This window comes from Anastrepha ludens, chromosome 6 (genome assembly GCF_028408465.1).
Source record: "Anastrepha ludens isolate Willacy chromosome 6, idAnaLude1.1, whole genome shotgun sequence".
Lineage (NCBI taxonomy): Eukaryota > Metazoa > Arthropoda > Insecta > Diptera > Tephritidae > Anastrepha > Anastrepha ludens.
Window position 1 is genome coordinate 47,656,072 of NC_071502.1, and position 25,528 is coordinate 47,681,599.

General features: G+C 35.9%; 1 protein-coding gene across 2 annotated transcripts in view; it reads left to right on the plus strand.

The window, feature by feature from the left end:
- Nucleotides 1-25,528, plus strand: part of LOC128865727 (protein prickle) — a 191,857-nt gene that overhangs the window by 49,276 nt on the left and 117,053 nt on the right. For both annotated transcript variants that reach the window (XM_054106020.1, XM_054106021.1), the window contains exon 2: nucleotides 8,902-10,716. In XM_054106020.1, the coding sequence (XP_053961995.1) occupies nucleotides 9,410-10,716 (1,307 nt within the window). In that variant the 5' untranslated portion in view covers nucleotides 8,902-9,409. The remainder of the gene's footprint in view (nucleotides 1-8,901; nucleotides 10,717-25,528) is intronic.

The following is a 25,528-nucleotide window of genomic DNA, read 5'->3' on the forward strand; positions in this document are numbered from 1 at the left end:
GAAACAAAAAATATCTGCACTGTCTGCGGCTTAAATCAATTTTAATCGAAGAGGCAAACAGAAAAGTGTTTTTCCTTTTCCATAAGTTTGATCACTGTTAGAGCAATAAAATTGCAAAGAAGGCTGAGAAAAATATTGTTGCTTTCATTTTGATAGTCCTTGTGGGTGTTTTAGAGAAAGCGTGATTCTTTAATTTTTTCAAAAATTCAACACAAGTACGGCGTGTACAGTTACAATTTCGTAGGATTTTTGCGCGTCTATTGGGCTGGAAAAGGAGTACTTAATATTAGTTTTTTTGTTTTTATTTATTTTTCAATATTTGTATTTAAGTGCTTCATTTTCCGAAAAAAACTTTCAAAGCGCCTTCTTTCTGTTTTCCCCAAATTTATGTCAAAAAATGAAATTTTTTTCGAAAACTTTTTGGATAGTGTTTAAAGAGAATATTTTAAATTCTTGGCACCACTTTTTAGTATCCGCTTCATGTAGTGATTTAGTTGGAAAACATATTTTTAATTCTGTGAACCAAACAAAGAAACCAAAAAAACTTGTAAATTTTTGAAGTGAAACTGTTTAGGCGTCGATGGACAAGCGAGAATGGAAAGTAAAATTTCAAGGCCATGCAACGTTTTGGGCATTTTCGTTCCGCGAGAGAGAAAAAGATATAACGTAGAGGAAAAGGAGAGAGAGAGCTATACATTATATATATCTTAGATACACTTTAGGCTATTTTTCCCGAGATTTTCCTTGTGGTTGTTAATTTCTAGGGAAAAATAACACTGCCTACTTTTTGGTGCTTGTTTGTTGGTGCAAACTTGTTGGAAGTATATTTTGCGTTTGTGCGGGCGATACACGCTCGGAGTAGTGCGCGTTGTTGCCACGGTTTGTGTCCGGCGTTTATCTACACCGGTCGACCCTTTTTCCTTTTTTTGTAAATTTTGTCTATTTGTATTCTCTGCAAATGTGGTGAATTTATTTAGATATATATTCTATCTCGCAGGCGGCCACCGTAGCCGAATGGGTTGGTGCGTGACTACCATTCGCAATTCACAGAGAGAACGTTGGTTCGAATCTCGGTGAAAACACCAAAATTAAGAAAAACATTTTCCTAATAGCGGTCGCCCCTCGGCAGACAATGGCAAACCTCCGATTGTATTTCTGCCACGAAAAAGCTCCTCATGCAAATATCTGCTGTTCAGAGTCGGCTTGAAACTGTAGTCCCTCCATTAGTGGAACAACATCAAGACGCACAGCACAAATAGAGGGAGGAGCTCGGTCAAACACCCAAAAAGGGTGTAGGCACCAATTATATATATTCTATCTCTCTCTCTCTCTCTCATTCTCTCTCGGGTCACTTCCTCTTTCTTTGTTTGCCTTCTACACGCCCTTTGTTTTTCTCACGCGACTTCTCAGGATTGTATCATACCCATTGATTTGAATGAAAGATTGATTAAAAGATCATAAAACAAGAAACCTAGAGCTTCTTTTTTTCCTATTTTTCAATTTTCGTATAACCATTTTTAACTGAGATACAGCGGTTTGAAAAATAACTAAAAATTTGCAAATTCTTGTTGGTCACTGAATTTTACCTACTACTGCTTCGTTACTGTTGTAACGGCATGAACTATTACACTTAAATTTATAGAAGCGAAAACCCTTATCTTTCAGTTTACTTTATCACATAGAAATTACAACTACAACCCACAACTACACTTTTTTCCAAAGCACTCCTCCACGAAATACCGTTCAGTATATCCGAACTGTATTTGTACTGAATTAGTTCTTTCAAATAACAATAGATTATGTGCTCACTGTAAATTTGCGCAACATAGTTCTTTACTTTACTTAAATGCTAAATGTAAGAAGACCTCAATACCAAAATAGAAAAATCTGGTAGATACAAAGCTGAGCCATAATTACTGCTGTTCGCAAAATAAATAAAGCTAATGCATATCTAAGCATGCGGTTGCACTTTTCGTGTTCCGCTATACATACATAAATACATCCATACATATATACGAATAATATAAACAAATCTTTGTTTGTGCAAAAATTTAGTAGAATAATAGATACCCCAGTCAAATGAGCCAGTTCAATGAAGTGCAGCATTTGCTACTCAATGAAGTTTTAGTACGCCAATGCTTCCGTATTTGCTAACGCTTTACTGCCTCCTATTCGAACGCAATGTTGCATCGGCTATATCTGTATGCCGCTGCAACCATTTACTCGGCATGTCAGTCAAACTCTCAGGCCATCAGTCAGTCTAGCAGTCTGGCTGTCAGGCAGTCAGCCACTCGTTGTCTGTGCTTCATTATTATTAGGCTACCCTCTTTTGCTTGGCATAAATAGCAGCTGCAATACACAAGTTGCTATGCAATACATGCCTGCTACCAACCACGGGAAACCTTGCTAATCTTACTATTTTCACTATTTACTGTTGCTGCTAGTTTTTATTATTCTTATGCCTTATTTGTCTTCACTCTTTGCACTCAACTTACGTTTTAGATGCGTCACGCAGCCTGGACTGTACATAGAACGCGCATGCGCAACTTAATGCATTTGCAGATTGATGCACGGAGATAGCGGCTGCCTCACTGCGGTCACCAGTAACACCGTCATTGTGTAATAGAATCGGTTCTTACCAAGTTCAATTACAGATAGCACGTCTTTTATTATTTTTTCAGTTTATGCGATTTTTTTGTTATTAACTTCTTCTACGCTAGCTTCTTCCCCATTACAATGCCATTGATAGGCGATCGAATCATCAGCCCATGTACGTGCATTCCATCAAGTGTATATTTTGATTACCCACTTGTAATCAACAGGCGGCTGAGACCACACCATCCACTGACACTATCAATTGATCGGCTGGATCGACAATGATGCCTGCTTGAGTTGAGTTTTTACCTTTTGCCAGCCAGCCAGCCGGTGTATACTCATATCAGGCACTGATACTTCACGTTGCGTGCCTTGTGTTGCCTTGAATTGAAATTGTGTTTTGATAGTGAGTTTGAAAATTTCAAGAAGAATGCGCATAAAAAATGAAGTAAAAACAAAGTGCAAGTATCAATTGTTACTTGCCATGCCATTCGACCAAGCTATCGCCAAATATTGGCCATCAATTAAAAGTTAGAGGCTATTAGCCATTTTCCATTAACAGCACATTTGCGATTGGCTTATCATTAACTCGATTGTCATTATCGATTCAATCTAAAAATAATATTCAAGGTGAAAATCCCCTCCGGAAGGAAAAATCATTAATAAAATTAAAAAAAAAAAAACATGAAAGAATTTAGCTGAAGTGCTAGAAAATTTATGTTACTTTGATTTCATGTATTTTTCAGGTTAATGTAATGGAATGTGGCATGCTTATTATTTAGTGAAATTTGTGTTATTTCACACCAATATTCACTTTTATTGGACTTTTGCATACAACTTCCAACAATCTTAAACAAAAAAATTCTAAATCCCCACAGCTCTACAAATATAAACGAAAGGTGACTTTTGGCAGATAAGGCCAAAAAAGGTATTTGGCAAAACCAATAAATCAAAATGGCTCAACCGATTGAAGCACTGCTTTTTCGTTAATCAAATTTATAAATTTTTTAGTTGACTATTAACATTTTTCAATAAAATGAAAGGTGTTTCCCTCTCCTTTCTCGTATATACTTTATCGTAATGACCGAGTCAGGTACATATTTGCTAGTTTTGGTTAAAAGCTGCTTACACTAGCATGCCGGATAAAATATTTTTTTTTTTTGTGTAAATATTTTATTTGCAATCTATCTTAATACAATGATATTCAGCAAATTAGGTCTTATAATCTAATAGCAGCGGTAGTACTTTCACAAATGCAAAACTACATATAAAATTATGATATTTGTTCAAGTCTTATATCTTAAATGTATTAAATTTCATTTGTACTAATTAGTTGCTTATCTTCATATAGGAACTTATGTATTTTGTTTTTTATTTAGTGTTGATAAAGTTGGGATAAAATATAAAACTTGCTTTCAAGTTAAAATTAAATTAAAATACTAAAGTGTACTTTAACTTACTACTATAACTGCGCGCCTAAATTGTTCTCTTATTCGTTATATCCATATTTTCACTGTAGTTATATTTATAAATAGTTACAGTCTGATGCTAAAAAGATGCAGCAAACATTAATATTTCCCTATTATGTAGGGAAACGTACCACCAAATGGCAGTTAGTGTTTCTGAGAGCTAATTTTTTGAGGAGCGATTTTTAAAAATAAGTTTATTTGCAGACTTGAGTAGAAAAACAAACATACTTTTAGAAACAATTCCGACGATGAACAAAACACTTGGACGACTTCATTGACTCAGATGCATCTTTTTGGCATCAGAATGTGACTATAAATATAACTACAGTGAAAATATGGATATAAGGAATAAGAGAACAGTTTCGGCGCAGAAGGGGAAAAAATGAAAACAAAAAAAAAAAACAAAAAATTTTGTTGGGTTCGTTTTAATATTTTCGTAAATTGTTTTGATTTGTAATTTTTCGCAATTGTTTGGGATAAAATATACTTTTTCAAAATATTGTATTTATTTATTAAATTTTTTGTTTTGTGATTTGTGCATACACTTTTTGTTGCTATTTTGTTCGTTTTGTTATTTGTTTATTATATTTTTGCGTTAAATATAATTTTTTGTTCAAAATAGTAAAAAAATATTTTGTTAAATTTTTTAAATATTTTATTGTTCTGAATATTTTAAATAAAAAATATTTTTAAAATATTTTTAAAATTTTTTTAAATATTTTTTGGAACCAATTTTACTCTCATTGCTCCAATAGAAGCTAAAGAAAAAAAGAAAAATTATAATTTGATTTGAAAAATTGGGCTACGGTAGAATTGCGTATTATCCATGAGAAGTGCAACAAAATAGTGTCTCCATGCGCTAGCTGACTTTCTAAACAGTGGCCTGCAAAGGGCGTGAATGGTCAAAGGAAGCAGCAGATGAACTTCCACTTGCCAGTTCGTAGTCGATTTTATGCCCAGTCACGCAATAGCCAGGTAGAAAACTTCGTCTTTTTTTAACTTGTTTTTTAATAGTATAAGATTAAGGAAGAATGGGGAGTTGTGAGACGGGTTTTGTTTTTGGACCCGTATTACTCAAAATCTTAATATTCTGCATATGTCAACGATGGAATCTTTAGTCAATGAATACTGGAAGCTATTGGTATGGCCTTTTTAACAAAACTACAATTTTCCTTAAAATTAAAATTGTATATAATAATATAAAATATAATACAAAATACAAAAATGTGGGGAGTTGTGAGACACCATGGTTTAAATCAATAAAAATGACTTATTTTAGTTGTTAGTTCTTTATTAAGATGAAACATAAAAAAGAAAAGACAATTGTTATAAGAAAGTGTATAAAAAATGCAATGCCATCAATCTGATGATTCGCAGTGAGAACATGTATAATAACCAGTTAGTAAATTGGCACACTTTAGGTGTACAGCTCGATCGCATACATTGCAATGAATGGAGTTCTTTCTGCTTAACTTTAAAAGCGGAAAAACAATAAAAACTCAAATTTAACCAAAAATTTCATGATATATGTACAAACAATGCATGAATATTGCGAGGTACTTATGAAAGATGCGTTAAAACGTCGAAAAAAACGGTGTCTCACAACTCCACACATTTGTTGTCTTACAACTCCCCAAATCGTTTTTTTTATAAATGGCCGCGTAGTCATAAACACATCGAACGTTCATGCCCAAGTGAAAGTGTAAATTCAAAGCTAATAGGACAATTAATAACTTGTATATATTAACATTTGCAATTTGCTTCAACAACTGATCGAATGTATCGCAAAACAAATGATGAAAAAAACTTACCGAGAAATTCCAAAACACAATAACTGGAGAGACGCGTCGAATGCGTGTAAATATGACCAATGCTAGCTGAAAAGTGAGATCGCATCGAGAACACTTGTTGACACTTAAAATCGAATGTAAACAAATGAATAATGCGGAACGGTAACAAAGTCTCACAACTCCCTATGTCTCACAACTCCCCATTCTCCCCTACTTATAAAATAAAGGAATGGGAAGTGAAGTAATCTGTGCCAACTTATCTTTTTAAACGTGAATGTAATTGGAGTGTAAACTTTTAAATTACTCCAAATGCCTAGTTTACAATATTTTTTCCATTTCTGATAAAAAAACGTCTCTTCTTCTTAATTGGCGCTATACGAGGGGTGCCTTTTATATGTCGGGATTAGAGAACAAAAACAAATTTTAATCGTCGAAAATCACTTTATTGTTTTTCAAAATATTCTCCATGAAGATCTATACACTTTTCCATGCATTTGAACCAATTGTCGAAGCACTTTTGCCACTCTGAATGAGGTACCTCCAAAACATGCATTCTGAATGACGCAACCGCTTCTTCAGGTGTCGAAAAACGTTGACCTCTCAGTTTGTTTTTTACGTACGGAAATAAAAAGAAGTCATTCGGTGCCAAGTCAGGACTATACGGCGGATGACCCATTAACTCGATGTTTTGGGTGCTCAAAAATGCAGTTGTTTGACCCGATGTGTGAGAGCTCGCATTGTCTTGGTGAAGACTGATCCGTCTTTGGCGATTGGTTCTCCTAATTTCTTGGAAGACAACTGGCAAACAAATGGTTGTGTACCACTCAGAATTTACTGTTCTCCGTTGTTCTAGTGGTACGGTTGCGACATGTCCAGTTTTTCCGAAAAAACAGGCGAAGTGCTTCGTGCGCGAACAACTTTTGTTGGATTTGGCTCATCTTGAAACACCCATACAGTCGACTGCTGTTTACTTTCGGGCTCATACGCGTAATTCCATGATTCATCACCTGTCACGATGTCATAGACGTGTTTCGAAGCCCCGCGATCGTATTTTTTGAGCATTTCCTTCGATCAATCGACACGAGCCTTTTTTTGAGCGATTGACAAATTGTGTGGGATCCAACGCGAACAAATTTTTTTGACAGTCGAATGTTTATGCAATATTGAATGTATGCTGGTCCCACTAATGCCTAAGATTGTCTCAATTTCACCATAGGTCACATGACGATCTTGCAATATCAGTTCGCGCACAGCATCAATGGTTTTCGGAACAACAAGTGATTTTGGACGACCTTCACGAAATTCGACTTGGAGTGAACTACGACCACGATTGAATTCATCATACCATCGGTAAGCACTGGTGATGGGGCTTCATCGCCAAAAAATGAATTAAGTTCAACCATGCAATGTTGCTGAGTTAATCCACGTAGAAAGTTGTAAAAAATAATCGCACGAAAATGTTCACGATTTAATTCCATTTTTGGACCGAGATGAATCTTTTAAGTTACTGTATACAACATAAATAGCGCTGGTAATTCAAAACGTTCTGAGTACGTAAAAGCCAAAAAATGTCAGACTTTGCGATACAGCTGTCAGTTTCCAGATTGCAACACCAGGGTTGCCAAATCTTGAAATATAAAAGGCACTCCTCGTAATTACTTACTCAATTTTGGCCGAGTTTAACAAAGCGCGCCAGTCGTTTCTTTCTCATGCTAACCGGCGCCAGTGGGACACACCGAGTCCTAGTCCTTCTCTACTTGATTTTTCCAACACTGAAAAAGTCTTCTTCTTCCTCTGCTACCACATAGATACTTTTAGAGCCCGAGCGTTTGTATTCATTCGGACGACATGACCCAGCCAACGTAAAAACTGGATCTTTATTCGCTGGGCTATATACATATATAGACATATGGCTATATATAGATATAGGGCTATATATACATATATATATATGTACATACATATGCCATCGATGAGCTGCATGACATCGTTCCATCGTCTGCGATATTCGTCTTCGCCAACGAGCAAAGAGCATTGTAGAGTGTTATTTTTGTTCGTCGAGAGAGGACTTTACTACTCAGCTTCCTTGATAAAAATGTTTCCTTGCTACGAATTTCTAATAATGTGTGCTTCGCTAAAACGTCGCCATTAGTTTTCTCTGACAACAAATCAATCAGCGCGAGAAACCCCTATTATTTTCTAGCCAACCGATAATTACAATTTTTTTTGGCAAAATTGAACAGCTAGAAAATTGAGTTTGTTTCTTACGGTGATAGTTTTACTCCATAAATAAAGGAGTGCGCTAGCCGCACAAGAGGAAGCGGGCAACCGCGGTAATAGCGCAGACACGTCAAATTTAGCGAAGCCCTCAACCATCTGTACGATCCTTCTGGCAGAAAAAGGTGAAACACAGATAGCGCTCCAAGCACTACGAAGGCGAAGGCGTTGTTTCTAAGCAACGACAGGTGGGCATTCCCACTATTTAAGACTGGTAGCGGTAGGCTAATCATCTAGCCTGTCAGAAATCAAAATAAATTAACGAATACAATGCAAGACTGAGTCTTGTCAAGGCCCTACGCCCCCGAGAGGAGTGAACAAGGAAAAAAAGGTTAATGTGTACCCCTGGCGCAATTTACCATAGTTGCGTTTTGAGCGATTGTACATACTGTAACTTTCTTTAATTGTAGTTTACATACAAACGATTTCCCAACTAAAGGTCTTAATCTTATATTTTCCATCCCCAACGACACGGCTTTACTTGGAAAAAAATTTCCATTACTTTACTTTCTGGGATAGAAATTTCGACTTTCATTTAGAAAAAAGTTAGAAAACAAGTTTTGATTTGGACTCGGCTCTATTATATTACTTACAAGTAATCCGCTTTACTTATGAACTAAATTAATTATCTAGTAGACGGCAACGAATTGATTTTCATCGTTGGTGAAGTGAAGCAAATGTTTTTGTGGCAGGAGAAAATGTGATACCAAAGCGGGGTAGCTTACATTTTTTTCTATACTAAAATTTTAACCACACCATAATTTATTTAGGCTCTATAATAAATACTGACGACCACAAAAAACGGAAAACACAATCAATGCAGTGTTAATAAACAGGAGCACAAGGACAAAGGCCCATAAATATAATGAAATAATTACACCAAAAACCAAGACTCTGCAGAATTCAAGACAACAGAAAGGCGACCTACAAAAAAGTACAATAAAAACAAAGTGGAGTTCAATTATTTTGTGTATCTTAAAATAAAGTAAAGTAGCTGATAAAAAACTGTATGCAACAATAACAACAGTAAGATTAAACCAAAAGTTGAAGTTCGAGAAGAGCAACAAAAAATTGCATATAAAAAAGTATGCAACAGTAATTGCTGATACGATATACTTGCAACACACCGAAGTTGCTACTGCAACAAATAACATCAGCAATAACAATAACAAGCAAGATATTATAGTAGCAGCAACAACTTTAACAAGTACTCACACACATACTTATGCACATACATACATACATACGCTCATCGCCCTAATAGTCAGTCACAGCAACATGGAGAACATGTCATCATCAATTGAACCGGTGCCGGTGGTGCCGCGCACCGCCAATTTGCTGGCCTGCAAACAATGGTGGCGCGTCTGCTTTTTATACGGTGACCAACAGAAATACTACCGTCAAGTTTACAGCAAAGCGGCTGCGCAACGTCTGGCTCTCTCTACTGGCGGCGCTGTTACCACTGGCTTCCAAATGGACAACGACCACAACAACGACAACGACAACGAAAATGAGACGAACAGTGGCAAGGACAGCGGTTGTAGTGGCAGCATGCAGACCGCTGACTACGATATAGTGGCAGGCGATTTTATCGAAACGCAATTAGACGAAGCAGATGCCAACGCAACAACAACAACAACAAGAGCCGCGTTAGCAGATGCGATCAATGGCGCCGATATGAGTAAAAACCATAATCCCGAGGTGGACAAACTGTTGGTGAAGAAAAAGAAGAAGCAAAAAAGTAAAGAAGGTGACGAACAAGCGCCGCCAGTACCACTCTTTCCCTCCAAATATCAAACGAACACCACTTCAGCAGTCGGATCGTCAACCACTTCGTCGATGTCTGCAACAAATCGCGGCAAAAAGCTGTTACGCTCTCTACGCGGTCATGTGAGTAAAGTGGGTGAGTCGGCAGCGGGTGGAAAATCGTCGAAGGAGCGGCATAAAAACGCACAACAAGCAAATGACCTAAACGCCAGCGAAGCGACCAAAGGTAATGCCAGAGTCACTGTTTTGGATGATCCCTTTCTTTTCGGCATCGACGCCGATCACTTGGGTGATTTGGTAGTGCGTGGCAAGCAATATGCAACCAATACTATGGAAGATATATCCAAATATTATAGTTCCTATTTGGAGCAAGAAAAGTTCGAAATGGATGTGCAGAATGGCGCACAAGTGGATTTCGGGCAACATTTGCCGACGGCGCCCTCAACGCCTGAGCAGTGTGGCTCTATGCAATACGAGGCGGACGAGCCGAAGCCAGCGTTACCGCCTAAGAAGAAGAAGCAAAGTAATTATGAAACTTTTAATGGCTTAGTAAATGATGGCGCGGAGAAAAGTGGTGCGTCACATGAACTCCAGCTAAACGAGAACGACTTACAATTTCTAAAACTGAATATGCGCAATCGCAGTTTGCCACGTAGCATGAAACCGTTTAAGGATGTGCCGACTGATATTAGCTTTACCTTTACGGAAGCGGAGGGTGACACGACGTCAGCGTCGCGTCCAGCGCCATTACAGAAGAGCGCCACCTGTGAGCGAGATATGAATTTGGCAGCTCATCTGCAGCAAAGAGGGAGTGAAGAGTAAGTTTTAGTGGTTAAGTTATTTTCGTTTTATGTAAATATTTAATTTGGCAAGTAAGTGAATGCTTTGAGAACGATCACCAAAGAGCGCCCATTCTTTAAAATATGCTGCTCTAGAAGTATATGACATAATTTGTAACGCAGATTTGAAATATTAAGAATTTTCCCCTTGATCATAAGAGTGATTTGACGCGCCACACATTCTTCATGAGCTTAAAACGAACTTCTTCACCGACCTGTGATGCCACTTGATAAGTTGTACCAAACCTTTTCTGAGATGAATTTTGTTTTTATATGCGAGAACTATAACTTTCAGAAATATACAGGGCGTTAAAAAATTAAAGCAAAAGGGTTTATTAACACGTTTTGACAATTATTTGTTTCGTATTTAATTTCCACATTTTGTTTTTGTAAATATAGTTAATTTTTCTTTAAACAACCACATAGATCCAAGAGTTCAGCTTTGTGCGAATTTTATAATTTTTATATTTTCATCAAAATTTCATATTTTCTAGTCAGCATTTTCCGAAAAATTTGGAGTGTGCAGTTTTTTAGCACATTAAATTTTATTATATTGTAATAAAGTATACGTTTTAAGGGCCTCTAAAATCGCATTAATTTTTGAAAATATTTTGTTTTTTTGCCAGCGGTCGCGAATTTTCTCCATGTAACGAATACCTGACTTTTTTTTATATGAAAGAAAGCACCCAATATCGTCTAGGGTTTGGCACTTGCAGGGTAGATTTGACCTCTATTGGAGGCACTTATCGTTTCTCAATTTGATGTGTGAAATCCAATTTGTCGAGATCAAAGCTACAAGCCTAAGACTGACAGCCCACTTGCCACTACAAATACACTTGTCTAGGTCGGTCGCCTTAAATCTCACCGAGACAGTAGCTGTCGATTTACTTACATAAGTGATTTAATCAGAAAGTATAATCCGAGGCTTGGTTGCGAGCCCTAGTATACTTATATAGTATTTTTAGTTTTCAATTTGACTAATAAATAATCTGAAAAATTGCAAGCTATTAGAAGAGTGGTCACCTCCGAGTATACGAGTACAACGAATGCTCGAATTTTTTTTAAAACGAGAAAATGCGCAAGACTGCTGTCAAAAAAAAAACATAATTTCAAAAGTGAATTCGATTTTAGAGGTGCTTGCTATTTATTATAGCAAAATTTAACGGGCTAAAAAAAACTGCATACACGAAATTTTTCGAAAAATTCTCCACAAAGCTGGAAACTTGGATTTAGGTATATCATTGCTACTCGTAACTTTTCTAATATTTGAAATTTTGATGAACATTTTTTGAATTTCAAATTTTTACAAAGTATGAAACTTTAAGTTATATGATTTTTGTTGTAGTATGGAATATAGTTTTATAAAAAAACTAATAACAAACAAATAATTAAATGAAAAAATAAATAAACAGTGAAAGCTTCGCAATTAGCAGACTGCTCTTATTTTGATATTAATTATATAATTTGCACCCAAGCTTACTTTTACTATCGATTTCGATATAGGTCATATGGAATACGAATGATTTCCCTATATCAACAACTACTGTGTATCCAAAAAACGTTTCAGTTCGAAATAACTGAAAAATTCTTAAGTTTTCCTCATTGGATTGCTCAAAATCTGTATCAGGAATATCCAATTTTCGTCATATATCAGTAAATGAGGGTCAAGTGACAAGCAAACACACGTGTTACATGACCACAGTATTCAGAAGAAGAAGGGAGAAGGAGCAATAATGGGGTGCAGTAATCCTCCAATATTAACCCTTTGGGGACGAGTGTCGGCATATAGCCGCCCAAGCCGTTTTGCCCAAATTAGTTCGTAGCTGCAAGGCTCGCGATGTCGTTCTGAGTGATGAGACACGCATAGGTATAGTAAAAGAGTAACGTTTTCATTCAAAGACACAAGCGACCATGAGCGATGAAGTCTTATCTTCCTTATAATGTAACCTTACGATGCGAGACGACGGTAGAGTCAGAACGAATTTCAGTTCTTCGATTCAGTCTCTCAGAGTCACTGCCAGAGGATCCAGCAGGCTTTTTTTTATTTTATCCTACGCACGAAGGCTAAGCGATCTAAATAAACCCTTAGTTTTTACAACGTTCAACGTATTTATTTTCTTTACTGTGCACTCCAATACCTCTCGTCCTCAGCGACGCTCGCCCGTCGAGCGGCTCCGTCCCCAAAGAGTTAAATATCTGAAGATAGCACTTGACCCAAAACTACTTTTCGGAGATTGTCTGGCCTGAGATTGCATAATCATCAAGTTCAATATGGCCCCATATACATAGCCCTAAATCTGTTAATAAACTGGAAAACTGAACTTATTAATCAGGGGCGGATCCAGAGGTCATTTTTGGGAGGGACAATTTTTTATCAAATTCGATATTTGGTACTCAACTTATATGAATCATAATCAGTAATTTATGAGTCCGATAGCTTTTGGAGTGGGAAATTTCCCCTATTACCCTCCTTGGATCTGCCCCTGTATTAATAGGAACAAAGTAATAAATGCAACAGTTATATTTCAATCCATAATTTTGCATGGAAGTTTTGTCTGGAGCAATTGTGCTAAAACTCATATTAAGAAGAAATGAGATTTTTCAATCGCATACCCCAAAGATTAATTTAATTTAATTAAATTTAAGCGTCAATGAATGTGCCAATACTCCATTCATTAGTAGATCGAATTAATTTTATTTCTTTCTAGCAATGCATACAGCCACTTTACTTATACAGCCATATTAGTAATACAGTGTTATCGGGAAAGGCACCCCAGGTACTTAAGGCACTCAAGACGATTAGTTTGATACTAGTTTTAAAATAATTTGTAAAGTAGTTACAATACAAACAAAATTCAATTACGTGAATTAGAGAAAGTCACTTAGAGAGGAATTGTAAATTCAAGACTTTATCAAGCTGCTATTTATGTCTTATCGACGACTGTTACTAACTGACTAACTTTTTAACTAAAAATTGAAAAAAAAAAAAAATCCAAGACTCTGATTTAAACATTAACATTTAAAACCAAGCGGATATACAATTTTTTAATAGTCCTTTAAAAGTCCAATGTCTCGAAAACGGCTTTGTTTTGAACCCCATGCCATATAATCAAATTCATCGGAAATACTCTAAAAAATGCTCTCAACTAGCTAAGACGACCTTTCCGGTAACTGGGAAAACCCGTCTTTCAAATTTATTCATGTAATTTTGTTCAAACTATCCAAGATTATAATCTACATTCTTTAAAGGCAATACAGGATATGAAAAAATTTATGGTCAGCCATAGAGAACTTAAAAAACCGGTTTTAACGATTAAATTGTGCTTATAACAAACTCCTTTTTAAGTTTGCCAAATAGGCTTCAGGATTGAGAGTTGTCGTGGTTTATGAAGGTTATACTGTTCGCCTGTTGGTGCATCCGTGTTCCATAACCATGATCCATCAATCGCGCAATTTCTTTTTCTGATCTAAGAACATAAATAAGTTGTGGTAGCTAAGATTAGATACCCTCCGTCAGGTTTAGCACATGAGGCGACATGGTTTTAGAGAATGTGGGGCATGGAGCCAGAGGCGGAAAGTGAGGCTTTGGGTGAGAATAAGGCCCTTTCAGCGACTGTGTGCAAATGAGGTCTGACTGATTATAGGATAAGGTGCTCTGCCCTCTACCCTACAATCCCATAACTCTACTAGCTCTGCCTTCGTGAAATTAAAATGCATTTCATCCGAAAAATACAGTTTAAAATGAGGCGAACGGGATTTTTTTTGTTAAAATAAGGTTATAAATTTGTTCTTTGTTGATTTTTGCTTCTCCATTTCTAAATGTAAATAAAAATCAGTCAACACAGGATGAACTATGGTAATTAAAATACTTACAGCGGCAGTAGCTGAATAGGTTGTTGCGTGACTATCATTCGGTAGTGCTCTGGTTTGGAAGTCTGGGCATGAAACGCCAAATGATAGAAAAAGCTTTTTCTAATAGCGGTCGCCCCTCGGCAGGCAAAAGTCCGAGCTCTTTACGGGCATGAAAAATCTCCTCATAAAAAACGATCTTCTGTTCGGAGGTGACATAGAGCATAGGAGGAAGAAGAGCTCGACCAAGCATCCAGCAAAGGGTTTAAGTGCCAAATAATTATTATTATTATTTCTTTATATTGCGGAGTAAATGGCCGCCTTAGCCGAATGGGTTGGTGCGTGATTTCCATTCGGAATTCACAGAGAGCCAACGTTCGAATCTCGGTGAAACCAAAATTAATAAAAACATTTTTCTAATAGCGGTTGGGCCTCAGCAGGCAATGGCAAACCTCCGAGTGTATTTCTGCCATGAAAAAGCTTCTCATAAAAAATATCTGCCGTTCGGAGTCGGCTTGAAACTGTAGGTCCCTCCATTTGTGGAACAACATCAAGACGCACACCACAAATAGGAGGAGGAGCTCGGCCAAACACCCAAAAAGAAGGTACGCGCCAATTATACTCGTATATATATAAATGTATTCCTTTTATTTGACTAGATCTTTTCGTTTTCATTTCGGCAAGAAACTCGTTTTAACATACATATCCGTGGGTGACAAAATTTTAAAATCTGTGTTGAAATCCTAATTTTGTTTTAACTAAAATGTGGTTGAACGCTGGACTTATATATCTTATGACTATGACTCTGTGTTCATTTGATCAACTCCTGGTACTTTTTTGACAAAATGTACGTATTCGAAATGTTTCCATACAAAAGGTACCTCTGCTTAACTGAATAAACATGAGCCGTTTCGTTCCTTGACGTGCCTACAACTTAATTTACCATTTCTTGCCCTACGATCGTACGATATATTCTTGTTTTTATTCTAAAAGAGCGAACAACACTTAAACTGAACCACAAAAAATTGCTCAATGTCCATAGCCAATCTCATGAATTTCAAAAATCGCACTTATTTGTCAAAAGTAATTTCACGCGACGCATTGTCAATTTAAATTACTCAACACAACGCAAACCAACACAATGCGCGCAACCAAACAAGAAATAAAACAATCATGCGAGCCAACGAATAACGACGAATCAGACAATCAATAAACCAACGTACGAATGGGAGTGAATGATGAACGGCCGCTGCTGAATGGCGACCACATTTACTAAATTAGCCAAATGAAGATGAGAAGTGAGGTGATGAAAGTCGCAAGTTTCAAATTGACTCAGTGCTTGAGAAAGATGAGTATTCGGGAAGTACAACAACAGTAGTCAGAAACCGCAAAGTGCAAAAAAAACTTGCAAAAAACGAAAACAAGGAAAAATAATGATTGATTACCCTTCAGGGCAAAAGCGACCGCCATGCAACACGGCACTGGAGACGTAAGAGGTTGAAAGGTAACAAAAGTCAATGTACACATTGGATGAGTTGGATGAGAAAGAACCAGGGGCAGTGGCAGCAGCAATAGCGGCGTTGGGTATCGGTGGCAAAATTGAAATTGCAAACTGTGTACAAAGTAAACAAAAGCGAATGAAACAACAACGGGCAGCAGTCAAGCAGGCAACGAAGCGAATGGACAGCGAACAAGACAAGCGGCTGTGTTCAGTAGGCATAGGTCGCCCAATGGACAGGGCCCACACGAACGCCAAAGGCAGCACATAGTGCACGCATTCTTCTGCAAATACGCGCATGCGTATGTGAATACGTGCGTGTGTTTATGTGTATGTGTATATGTATGCTTACGTGCCACTCCACTGTCAGTTGAGTTGAAATTGAAACTTGCTTTTGTTTACACACAAAAGACACGCAGTACGACGGGCAAGCAGGAAGAAACAAACAGTAACCGATCGCGCTTGGTCGGCAATTGTTGCGTATGCGCTTTTGCGCGCAGCCAAGTATAATGGGTCCGCAATGGCCACATCCTGCCGAACGTGGTCTTTGCTTTGATTTTTATTGTTTTTGTTGTTCCATTGTATTGTTACGCATGTGAAGCTCATGTTACCCGATTTCGTAACTGATCGCACACTTTGCCAATTCTTGTAGCACTACCTTTTTGCAAGACGGCTAAGTGATTTAGATGCATTTTTTCACCTCAATGTGCGAGTACTGAGAATTTTTTTTTTGATATTTTGCAAAACTATTTCTTCATTTTGGGCTTTTGTTCATTGACAGCCATCAGGCAGCAGCGCTAAGCGAAGAAATGTGAGTACGATCACACAGCCATACCAGCATATATATAAACTTGCAGTCTTGTGCAAAGTTTTAGTTACTTTTTAATGTATGCAAGAAAGAGATATGTTGCCAAGGGTGGTTTAAATCGCAGCTATTTTTTTTAATTTATTTAATGCTAAACCCGTGTTTAAGCTCGAGCTTTTCGAGACTATGAGGCATACAAAAGCGACCCGTTGTGAACTGCTGCGGGGCTTTAATTGAAGTACCGCTTGCGAGCTTCTAAACAGCCCAGTGAGTGCGTTGCAACCGATTTTAGCAGCTTCCTTCCTATAGCAGGTTGGCATGGAATTATTTATGGTCGGAAGTTTTCTAAGCACTCAATCAATGTTGCACTTTGTACTTATGGCCCAAAGAGGGGATTTAGAAACACAGGTAGGGTGGCAATTAATCGTTTCTCTGCAAACTTCCTAGAATTTTTTAAGAATCTTAGCAGTTTGTCGAGGGAAAGAGAATGTAACTCAATACATCCGGCCCAATAATGTACCGCGAAATCCGACGAAAACCGAACAGCGACTGAGAGAATCCTCTGAACTCAACTTCCAAACAAGAGGTGCACAGTGGATTGTTGATGATGTCTATGGTGGCCAGAGGTTGTCTCCTTGAATAGTGTTCCGTAATTACGAGTAGTTCTATTACGACTCTCAGCTCACTTCTTCTCCATTTGTGAACAGATTTTGCTACCACCGTGCCAAGCTTTTCCAGGACACAATTGCTTGTTTTGCAGGTGCCGCACCAACAGCTCTCATGCGCTTTATTTACTGGCTATTCCCGCTGCAATGGGGCTTCGCTCTAATTAAACGTTCGCTTCAGTCAGAGCTCGCCAATTCATCAGCCGTTCGTTGGCTTGAACAGCGCAGTGTCCGGAATCTGAAATTTTTATTAGGGTGTTATGAAAAGAAATATAAAAATAATTTTTAATTACGCACTATCTGTATCAAAATGAGAATATGTGTATACAGTTGAGCTCAAATAATTAAGTCACTTTATATTTTTACAATATTTCCAATACATTTCAGGCTAAATTTTTAACTAATTTTTAAAAACCTAGTGTATTGTTAACAAAAATCTTATAAAGGAAAGTTCCAAACTTTTTATAAAATTCACAAAAATAAGAAAATTAAAAAAAATGGAAATGGAAATGAAAATTTTAAATTTATTAACGTAGTTTTTCGAGCACTTCTCGTATGCCATTCAGTACCTCGTTCAGTTTAAATGCAATAAAGTGAAAGCTTGAAAAATTGCAAGACCTGTGACAATTTTTTTGTGCCATTTATTGTAAAATATTATACTTCGGGACTTCCGATTTTTTAAAATCGACAATAATTAAATAAATCTGTTTGCTTAGCAATTATACAAACATATTTTTTTCTTCAAGTTTTAAATGTAAAAATTTAATTGTATAGCGCCAAAGGTTTGACTTTTTTATATTTTTTAATTGCCTTGTGCTTTAAAACTTTTTTCCACCTTTCATAAAAAATTTAATTAACCATCTCCTTTTGCATTTCTTTTCTTTCTAGGTAAGTTTCAAGGACATTTAATAGTTACCCAAAAATAGCTGCATTTTCGTAAGTAAGACGTCAAACTATTTTTCCGAGTATTGTATAAAAATTGTGATAAACACGCAACAGTGATAAAAAAATAAAAAATATATATTAATAATAATAATATAAAATTAAAAAAAACAAAAGTAAACAGTGAAAAGCAGAAACAAATATTTTGTTAAATAATAAATGACTTTTGCTGTTCTGCAAAAAAAAGTTATTTCCTTACGTTTTGCACAACACTGTGCAACCAATATGTGCCGCAATCGGGTGTTGCTCTTGCGCACACCTCAGCATGTCAGCTTTTTCAACTCAATCAGAAGGTAGCCTGCGCATTTTGTGGCGAGTAATGCGATAACTCATTGCTTTATTTTATCGCTATTTGTTGGTAAAGTTTTGATGTTTTTTACTTTATTTTTCCCCCATCAGTAGTTTTCCTTGTATTTTTTATTTGAATTTTAAGTGCATACCCACTTGCACTGCAGAGTCCCTAAATTTGCTTCTTCCTCGGCAGCAAATGCTGAGCTTCTCATTTTATTTGTGTTTACTCTAATATTGGCATTTCCTTTACTTTGTGCTTGAGCATAATTCACGAAAATGTGCGCTGAAATGGCCTATCGACTCATCTTTCCGGCCGTCGTTTCTGATATTGCGCCAGCTTAAGTTGCATTTGGTATTCGCGGTTTTGCACATGATTTTGCATAATGCAAAAATGTAAATTTGGAGCGCAAATCGTTTGCGTTTGACAACATTGGAGCGGGGTGAATGTTCTGATTATTTTATGGCGGGAAATGTAGTGCAAATCGATGGAACTTCTTTTACTTTTGTATGAAAATGGAGACAAAATTTATAATACACGAAATTCAAAGCCTCATCCCAAGTTTAAGAAAGTAATAAACCAGTTTTCTGACCACGCGCATATAAGCTCCGACTATGCATTTATTTATTTTTTAATTAAAATTATTTTTTATAAAAATATATTTTTTGTGTTGTATAATAGATGCCATAATAGGTTGTTCCAAATTTTGTAAGAGATTTATAAAAGGTCGAAAAAATTTCGTAAAATTTTACATTTTGAAATTGATTTAAACTCTGAAGAAAAAATTTGCATACGCAGTTTTATAGTCTATTAAATTTTAGTGCAAGTTTTTAAACGAAGTGCAAGTTGAAAGTCGCGCAAAATTTTCTTTGATTATTGATAATTATTTCCACTCAAGGTGTTGAGAATTTTTTTAAAAATCATCGAGAGTTTTGAGCCATACTATACTATACTACTACTATACCGAATGGTCTATGAAACTGCGTACCTCATTCCAGATTTTCTGTGAAATAAAATCTTGCTTAATTTATTTCATTTAACTTTCTGGTTATAGGTACATAAATTAAGACGAATTTTTCCTCTTTAAAATTAATGGATTTTTCCTTCTATCTTCCATTTTTTGGAAAATTGTAATATAAAACTCGATTTTCGAGTATTTCTGGGCAGTACGAACCTTAAAAACAATTGAATAGGTAGTGAGTATTTTGGACAAGTGGTTGAAAATTCGAAAATAATTAGTTAAAAGGCACTTTAGTGGCAGGAAAGCGATACCGGCGCGTTGAGCTAGATGCGAATAGGGCACTAAAAGTCATAGTTATTCTACGCTATTCTAGGAACTAGTTAACCTACTACCCAACACTTTCCCATTTAAGCATCTTTTTTTTCCACACCAGTTTCATAGCAGGATTTTTGTACTATTATGAGTAGTAGATATAGCTACGAAATATAGTTCCAAAGCACTCCATTCTCCATTGTCCATTTATGCTGCAACAAAAAAAATAGTCGCACATATGTTAAAGTTATTCCCTTACTCCATAAACAAACAAAAAGAATGCTCGAAGCAACTCCGTTTGATCTCATTCTCAATTGCCATGCTCGTGTCATATTTATATCAGCGCCGCTGTATGACAATCAGCATTTCCTACTGCACTGCAGTAATGTCATTTAAATTAATGCAAAATGCGTGCATTTGAAAGTCATCCAGGCTGTGTATTAAACAATAGCGCTTCAACCATATAAGGGCAAAATAATGCTAGAATAGCGTAGCGAGTCAACGGAGAGCTTATTGAACTGAATTCATATTAAGTTATAGGTACTTTACGAGTATGCCATAAGCTGAGTTATGATTGCGCTCCTACTTAGAAAATATTGCAGAATACAACGTTTCATTTTTCATGAGCGTTTATATGCAAAAGTTTACAAAAAGATTTCCTGCAAAATGAAAACAAAAAAAAAAAAAAAAAAAAAAAAGCATGGAAAAAAGAAGCTTTCAATAAGGCCATAAAGGAAATAAATTTGTTTTAGTGTGCTGAGGCGAACAAGTTAGCAACGTAAATATGAATTTATGTCGCAAGTTACACTTCCTAGTAGAATTCACAAGCAGCTACGTTGTGGACTTTTAAGTATGTACTTACATCTGTAAGTAAATACGCTGCAAACAAAAGACTTAAGCGAGCAACTTGAACGTGCATTTAACAGCTAATAAATGTATTAAAAAAAATATGCACATACGCATATATACATGTACTGCTTTGGAATTTTAAATAAGAGCTCTGCAAAAAGCACAATTCGTTTAGTATAAATAACTGTACTTCTGCCGTATTAAAATTACAGACAACAATTAAAATTATACAATAGACTTTTTATTACTTTCAATTTCTCAGAAATGCAAACACCGCACACCCACACTTCAGCGCCTCGAGCACACTACCCCAACAACTTATGGAATACGAGCATAAGCAAGTAAATAATATGTAGATAGAAAAGTATATTTATATTAAAAGTGTTGAGAATAGTAGAGACCAAAAGAAGCAGAAAAGTACAAACACCGCAGAAGAATGTTAAATTTTCTAATGCTGCCTAGAGCTGCGTACAATTGCTTGCCTTGCAGCATGTTTATTGTACAATTATTCAGCAGTTCACTTTATCTACTTATGCCATTTGATGGTTTCCTAACGAATGTATCCACAGCAGTAATTTTTTATGAGTTTCCTGTTCTTGTTAATGATTGTTTTATGATAAGCGCAGTCAGCCTGCAGACAATCGTCATAAGTAATTTAGTGCTAACGTATGATCATCTAGATATTCAACCGGTGATAGGCAAATATTCCTCACCGCGTCATTGCGGCAATTATGTCTGCCTTGAAGCGGTCAGACGAATAATAATAAAATCATTTTCACAAGTTCTTGGCTTTTAAATCGTAACTGGTATGCAGTAAAATGCATTGATTCGAATCTGGTGGCATTCTCATGCATGCAGAATCGTAACTAGTTTTGATTCGGAAAATTAACAAAAACTGTGCAGCGTATACAAATAAATAAGTTTTCCAAATAAATAGAAAAAATCACTGCAGAAAAAAGGAAAGCAATTTTTTAAAAGATTCTTCACTTCGAAATAAATATTTTAGCGACGTTGAAATTTTTTATGTTTGACAGGGCCTAACAGCGTCGGGATCTCAAATAAGCTGCGGCCAAAAATTGTTAACGTGTTCCGATTTTGCGATAATTGGTTATAAGTCCGTCATTTGACGCCGAAGGGAGAAATCTGAAATATGGTAAAAATTGGGCAACTGTCGCACCCCCTACTCTAGTGGGCAGAAAAAGTAAAAGTCCTCCGATTTCAATGAAATTTCGTATATAGCTTTAGATTATCTCAAAAAGCAGAAATATGAAATTTGGTAGAGATCAAGCTTCAGGCACGCTCTCCAAACAAATAAATGTGGGAGAGAAAGTGATAATAATAAAATAAATAATAATTCGGTGTTCGGCCGAGCTCCTCCTCCTATTAGTGGTGCGCGTCTTGATGTTGTTCCAAAAATGGAGAGACGTACAATTTTAAGTCGTCTTCGAACGGCAAATGTAGTTTTTTTTTAAGGGGGTCTTCTGGTCTCCAGCGAAAAAAAATCGATTTTTTGTTTTTGCATAATTTTGTTGTATGTGTATGCGAGAATACGCCACAGAAAGGATTTTTTGAAAATCGCATTTTTTCACATTTTTCTGGGCACCGAAGTGTACCCTCCTCCGGCCGTTTTCATCATAAACTTTATCTTTAAACGCGTTTCCCCGAAAATCGTGTTTTTTAAGCATTTTGGTCACACTTTTCATAGTAGTTATACTCCGATTTCAATGGTTTTGGTCTTAAAAGGTTCGGAAAACTTACCGCTAAGTTTCCCCGTGTACGATTTTTGAAATTTTTTTTCATTCCATTTTTATAACCTTTTAAAGTTCAAAAAATGAGCAAAAAAAAATTTTTTTTGCAAATTGTTGCATAACTTTTGAAAAAAAATTAAAAAAAAAAATCTGTCATGGGAAAACTTAACCAGGGCAACTCTGAAGACAACGCATATCTAATTTTTGCTTTCTGATTACCCAGGTGGAAAAACCGTGACCAAAATGGAGACCTGTTTCGTTTGGAGGTGGACGTCTTCAACGCCATTTCAAGGTCGCGGGTGTTAATTTTTTTCAAAGTCAAAACCATTTTTTAAAAGCCAAGACATGTACCTTTAAAATAAAAAAAATTTTTTTTTAAAATATTCACAGGATTTGTCACAATCAATCCCCAAAAAAACCCTTCATTTCAGGGCCTCGAGACCAGAAGACCCCCTTAAGAGCAGCTTTTTCATGGCAGAAATACAGTCGAAGGTTCGCCATTGCCAGCCGAGGGGCGACCGCTATTAGAACAAACTTTTTCTATTATTTGATGTTCATGCACGGATATTCCAATATACGCACACCCGAAAGGTAGTCACGAACCCATTCGGCTACAGCGGTCACAGCAGTAATAATTCGGCATGGTATTAATGATGGCTCTCTTTCTGAATCCCAAACTATCATAAATTAGTCGCTAGCAAACATATTTTTATTTAGATAGGCACTTTTTCCGACAAAATGGTTGGAAGAAAATTAAATAGGTTTAATAATTCAATTATTCTTCTCAATTTATTCTATATTCTCAATACTATGTACGATCAATAATAAAAGTAGTAGACTGAAACTATGGATTCGGTACAAATAATGTTTGGGATGGAGTAAAATGCTCATCTAATTTCATGGGCGTCTACTGAAGGGGTGGGCAACGAGAAGGAGTGATCGGATTTTGATTTTCCTGTCCAAATTTTATATTCAAAAGACTGAAAACTGTATACTATTCTTTCCAAACAAAAAAAAAATTGCAAGTTCTTTTTTATTATAAGATGCTCCACCTAGTTTAGCTTCGCAACTCTTAAAACTGGAATGCTCAATGCAGTTCTGATTCTTTCATTCATAATCAATGGCTTGCTATTCTTGCAATACGATGGTTTTTTTCTGGATTCTTTTAGAGTATTATTTTCGCTTTAATTAAATAATTATCCAACGAATGCTCGTTTTATAGACTTATTCGCCATGCGATTCAGAGTAGCTGTTTTCAGTATAAAAAATCGTAATTTTTTTTTAACTGTGGGCTCGCCTGTTTTCGCTTAACCGAATGAACTACACTCGTTCAGAAAAGTCGACTTTAAAAAAAAATGAAATTGTGGATTAAATAGAAATTTGCAAGTTACGAGTAATTGTTAACATTAAAACACCCAAACTTTTTTTTGGCATGGAAGGAGATTTTTGGTTTGTAACGGACATTTTTCTTAAAAAAATATTTTTCAGGTTTAACAACCGCGGCAAATGATAGAACATGAAAATGTTTACCAGTTTTAACTATTTACTGTTTTTTGTTCATTAATGTGTACTACTGTTTTTTTTTTTTTTTTAATATAGTGCATTGTTTAAAAACCACTAAAAATCGACGTTTCAAACTTAGTACAACAATTTGAAAAGCTTCGCGGACTTTTCATTACAATTCCATGGTTTTGAACTAGAAATTCTAAAGCAACGCATCTGTCTCAAAGGAAAAAATTATAAAAAGTAACGGAATTTTTTCGCAACGTTAGCCTTCATTATACTCAAATTTAATAAGCTATAAAACTGCGTACGAAAAATTTTTCTGAAACCTATAATTAAAACCGAGTAATCGAAATGAATCACTTGTGGAATTTTTCTAATTTTTCTACAAAATTCCTAGCTAATTTTTTCGCTTCATAGAAAATTTATATACCCTGTACCACAAATAAATATTCGTCCAAACTACTATGAAATATTAAAAAATTCATCTCACATATGACTACATAAATCCAATGCGAAATTCTGCGTAGGAATTTGTTTCTCTTTGATACGCACGTATTTCTCGAAACAAGAAAATCCACACATAATTTGCAACTTATAACAGTTCATTAAAGTTTTGCCTCGGCAGTCCGCTTTTCATTTGAAGTTTCTTTCTCTGTGTCTGCCTTAAAACCACCGCTGCTATTATTCATAATTATGCTTTCATATCTCAAATTAAACCAAATAATTGCAGTGCTTTTTTAATGCTGATTATTTTTGCTCCTCGCATTTTTTTGCACTGTTTTCAGTATTTCTTTAAATTCAGTTCGCTCGATTGCGAAATTTTAAATTAGGCAAGAAAATGAATCTTTGAGTCTTCAAGGCACTTCTCAATACGCAAAACCACGAGTAAAAATAAAGTAATACTATATTTGTTTTTCGCCACTTCACCCGCTTTAACTGCCATCAACCTGTTTTTATGTCGATTTGTGAAGTGATTATCGCGGTGAAAAATGGCAGGTAGTAGAATACTTTGTTGAATAGCTTTATAGTCCTTTTGCCGATTAACTAATGAATTAGCATTAAATGCATTCAAGAAAATTCAGAAAGCTTGTAGGTATTTATTTTGCGCAAAAGAAAAAATGTGTAATGGGCGGCTTTTATACATTTTAACCAGGTTTTACTATTTGCTTATTTATTTTTTAATGCTCATTATTTTTTTACAAAAGAGTAACTTATTGTCTAACAAAAATCGTATAAACCAAAATTTAAAATTTTATAGAAAAATTAAACGTAATGAAAATTATGAAAATTTTATAAATAACCAAATATTTTCAAACTTTTTAATCAGAATTTTTAGAATAATTTTTTTCTTGCAGTTTTTGTAGCTC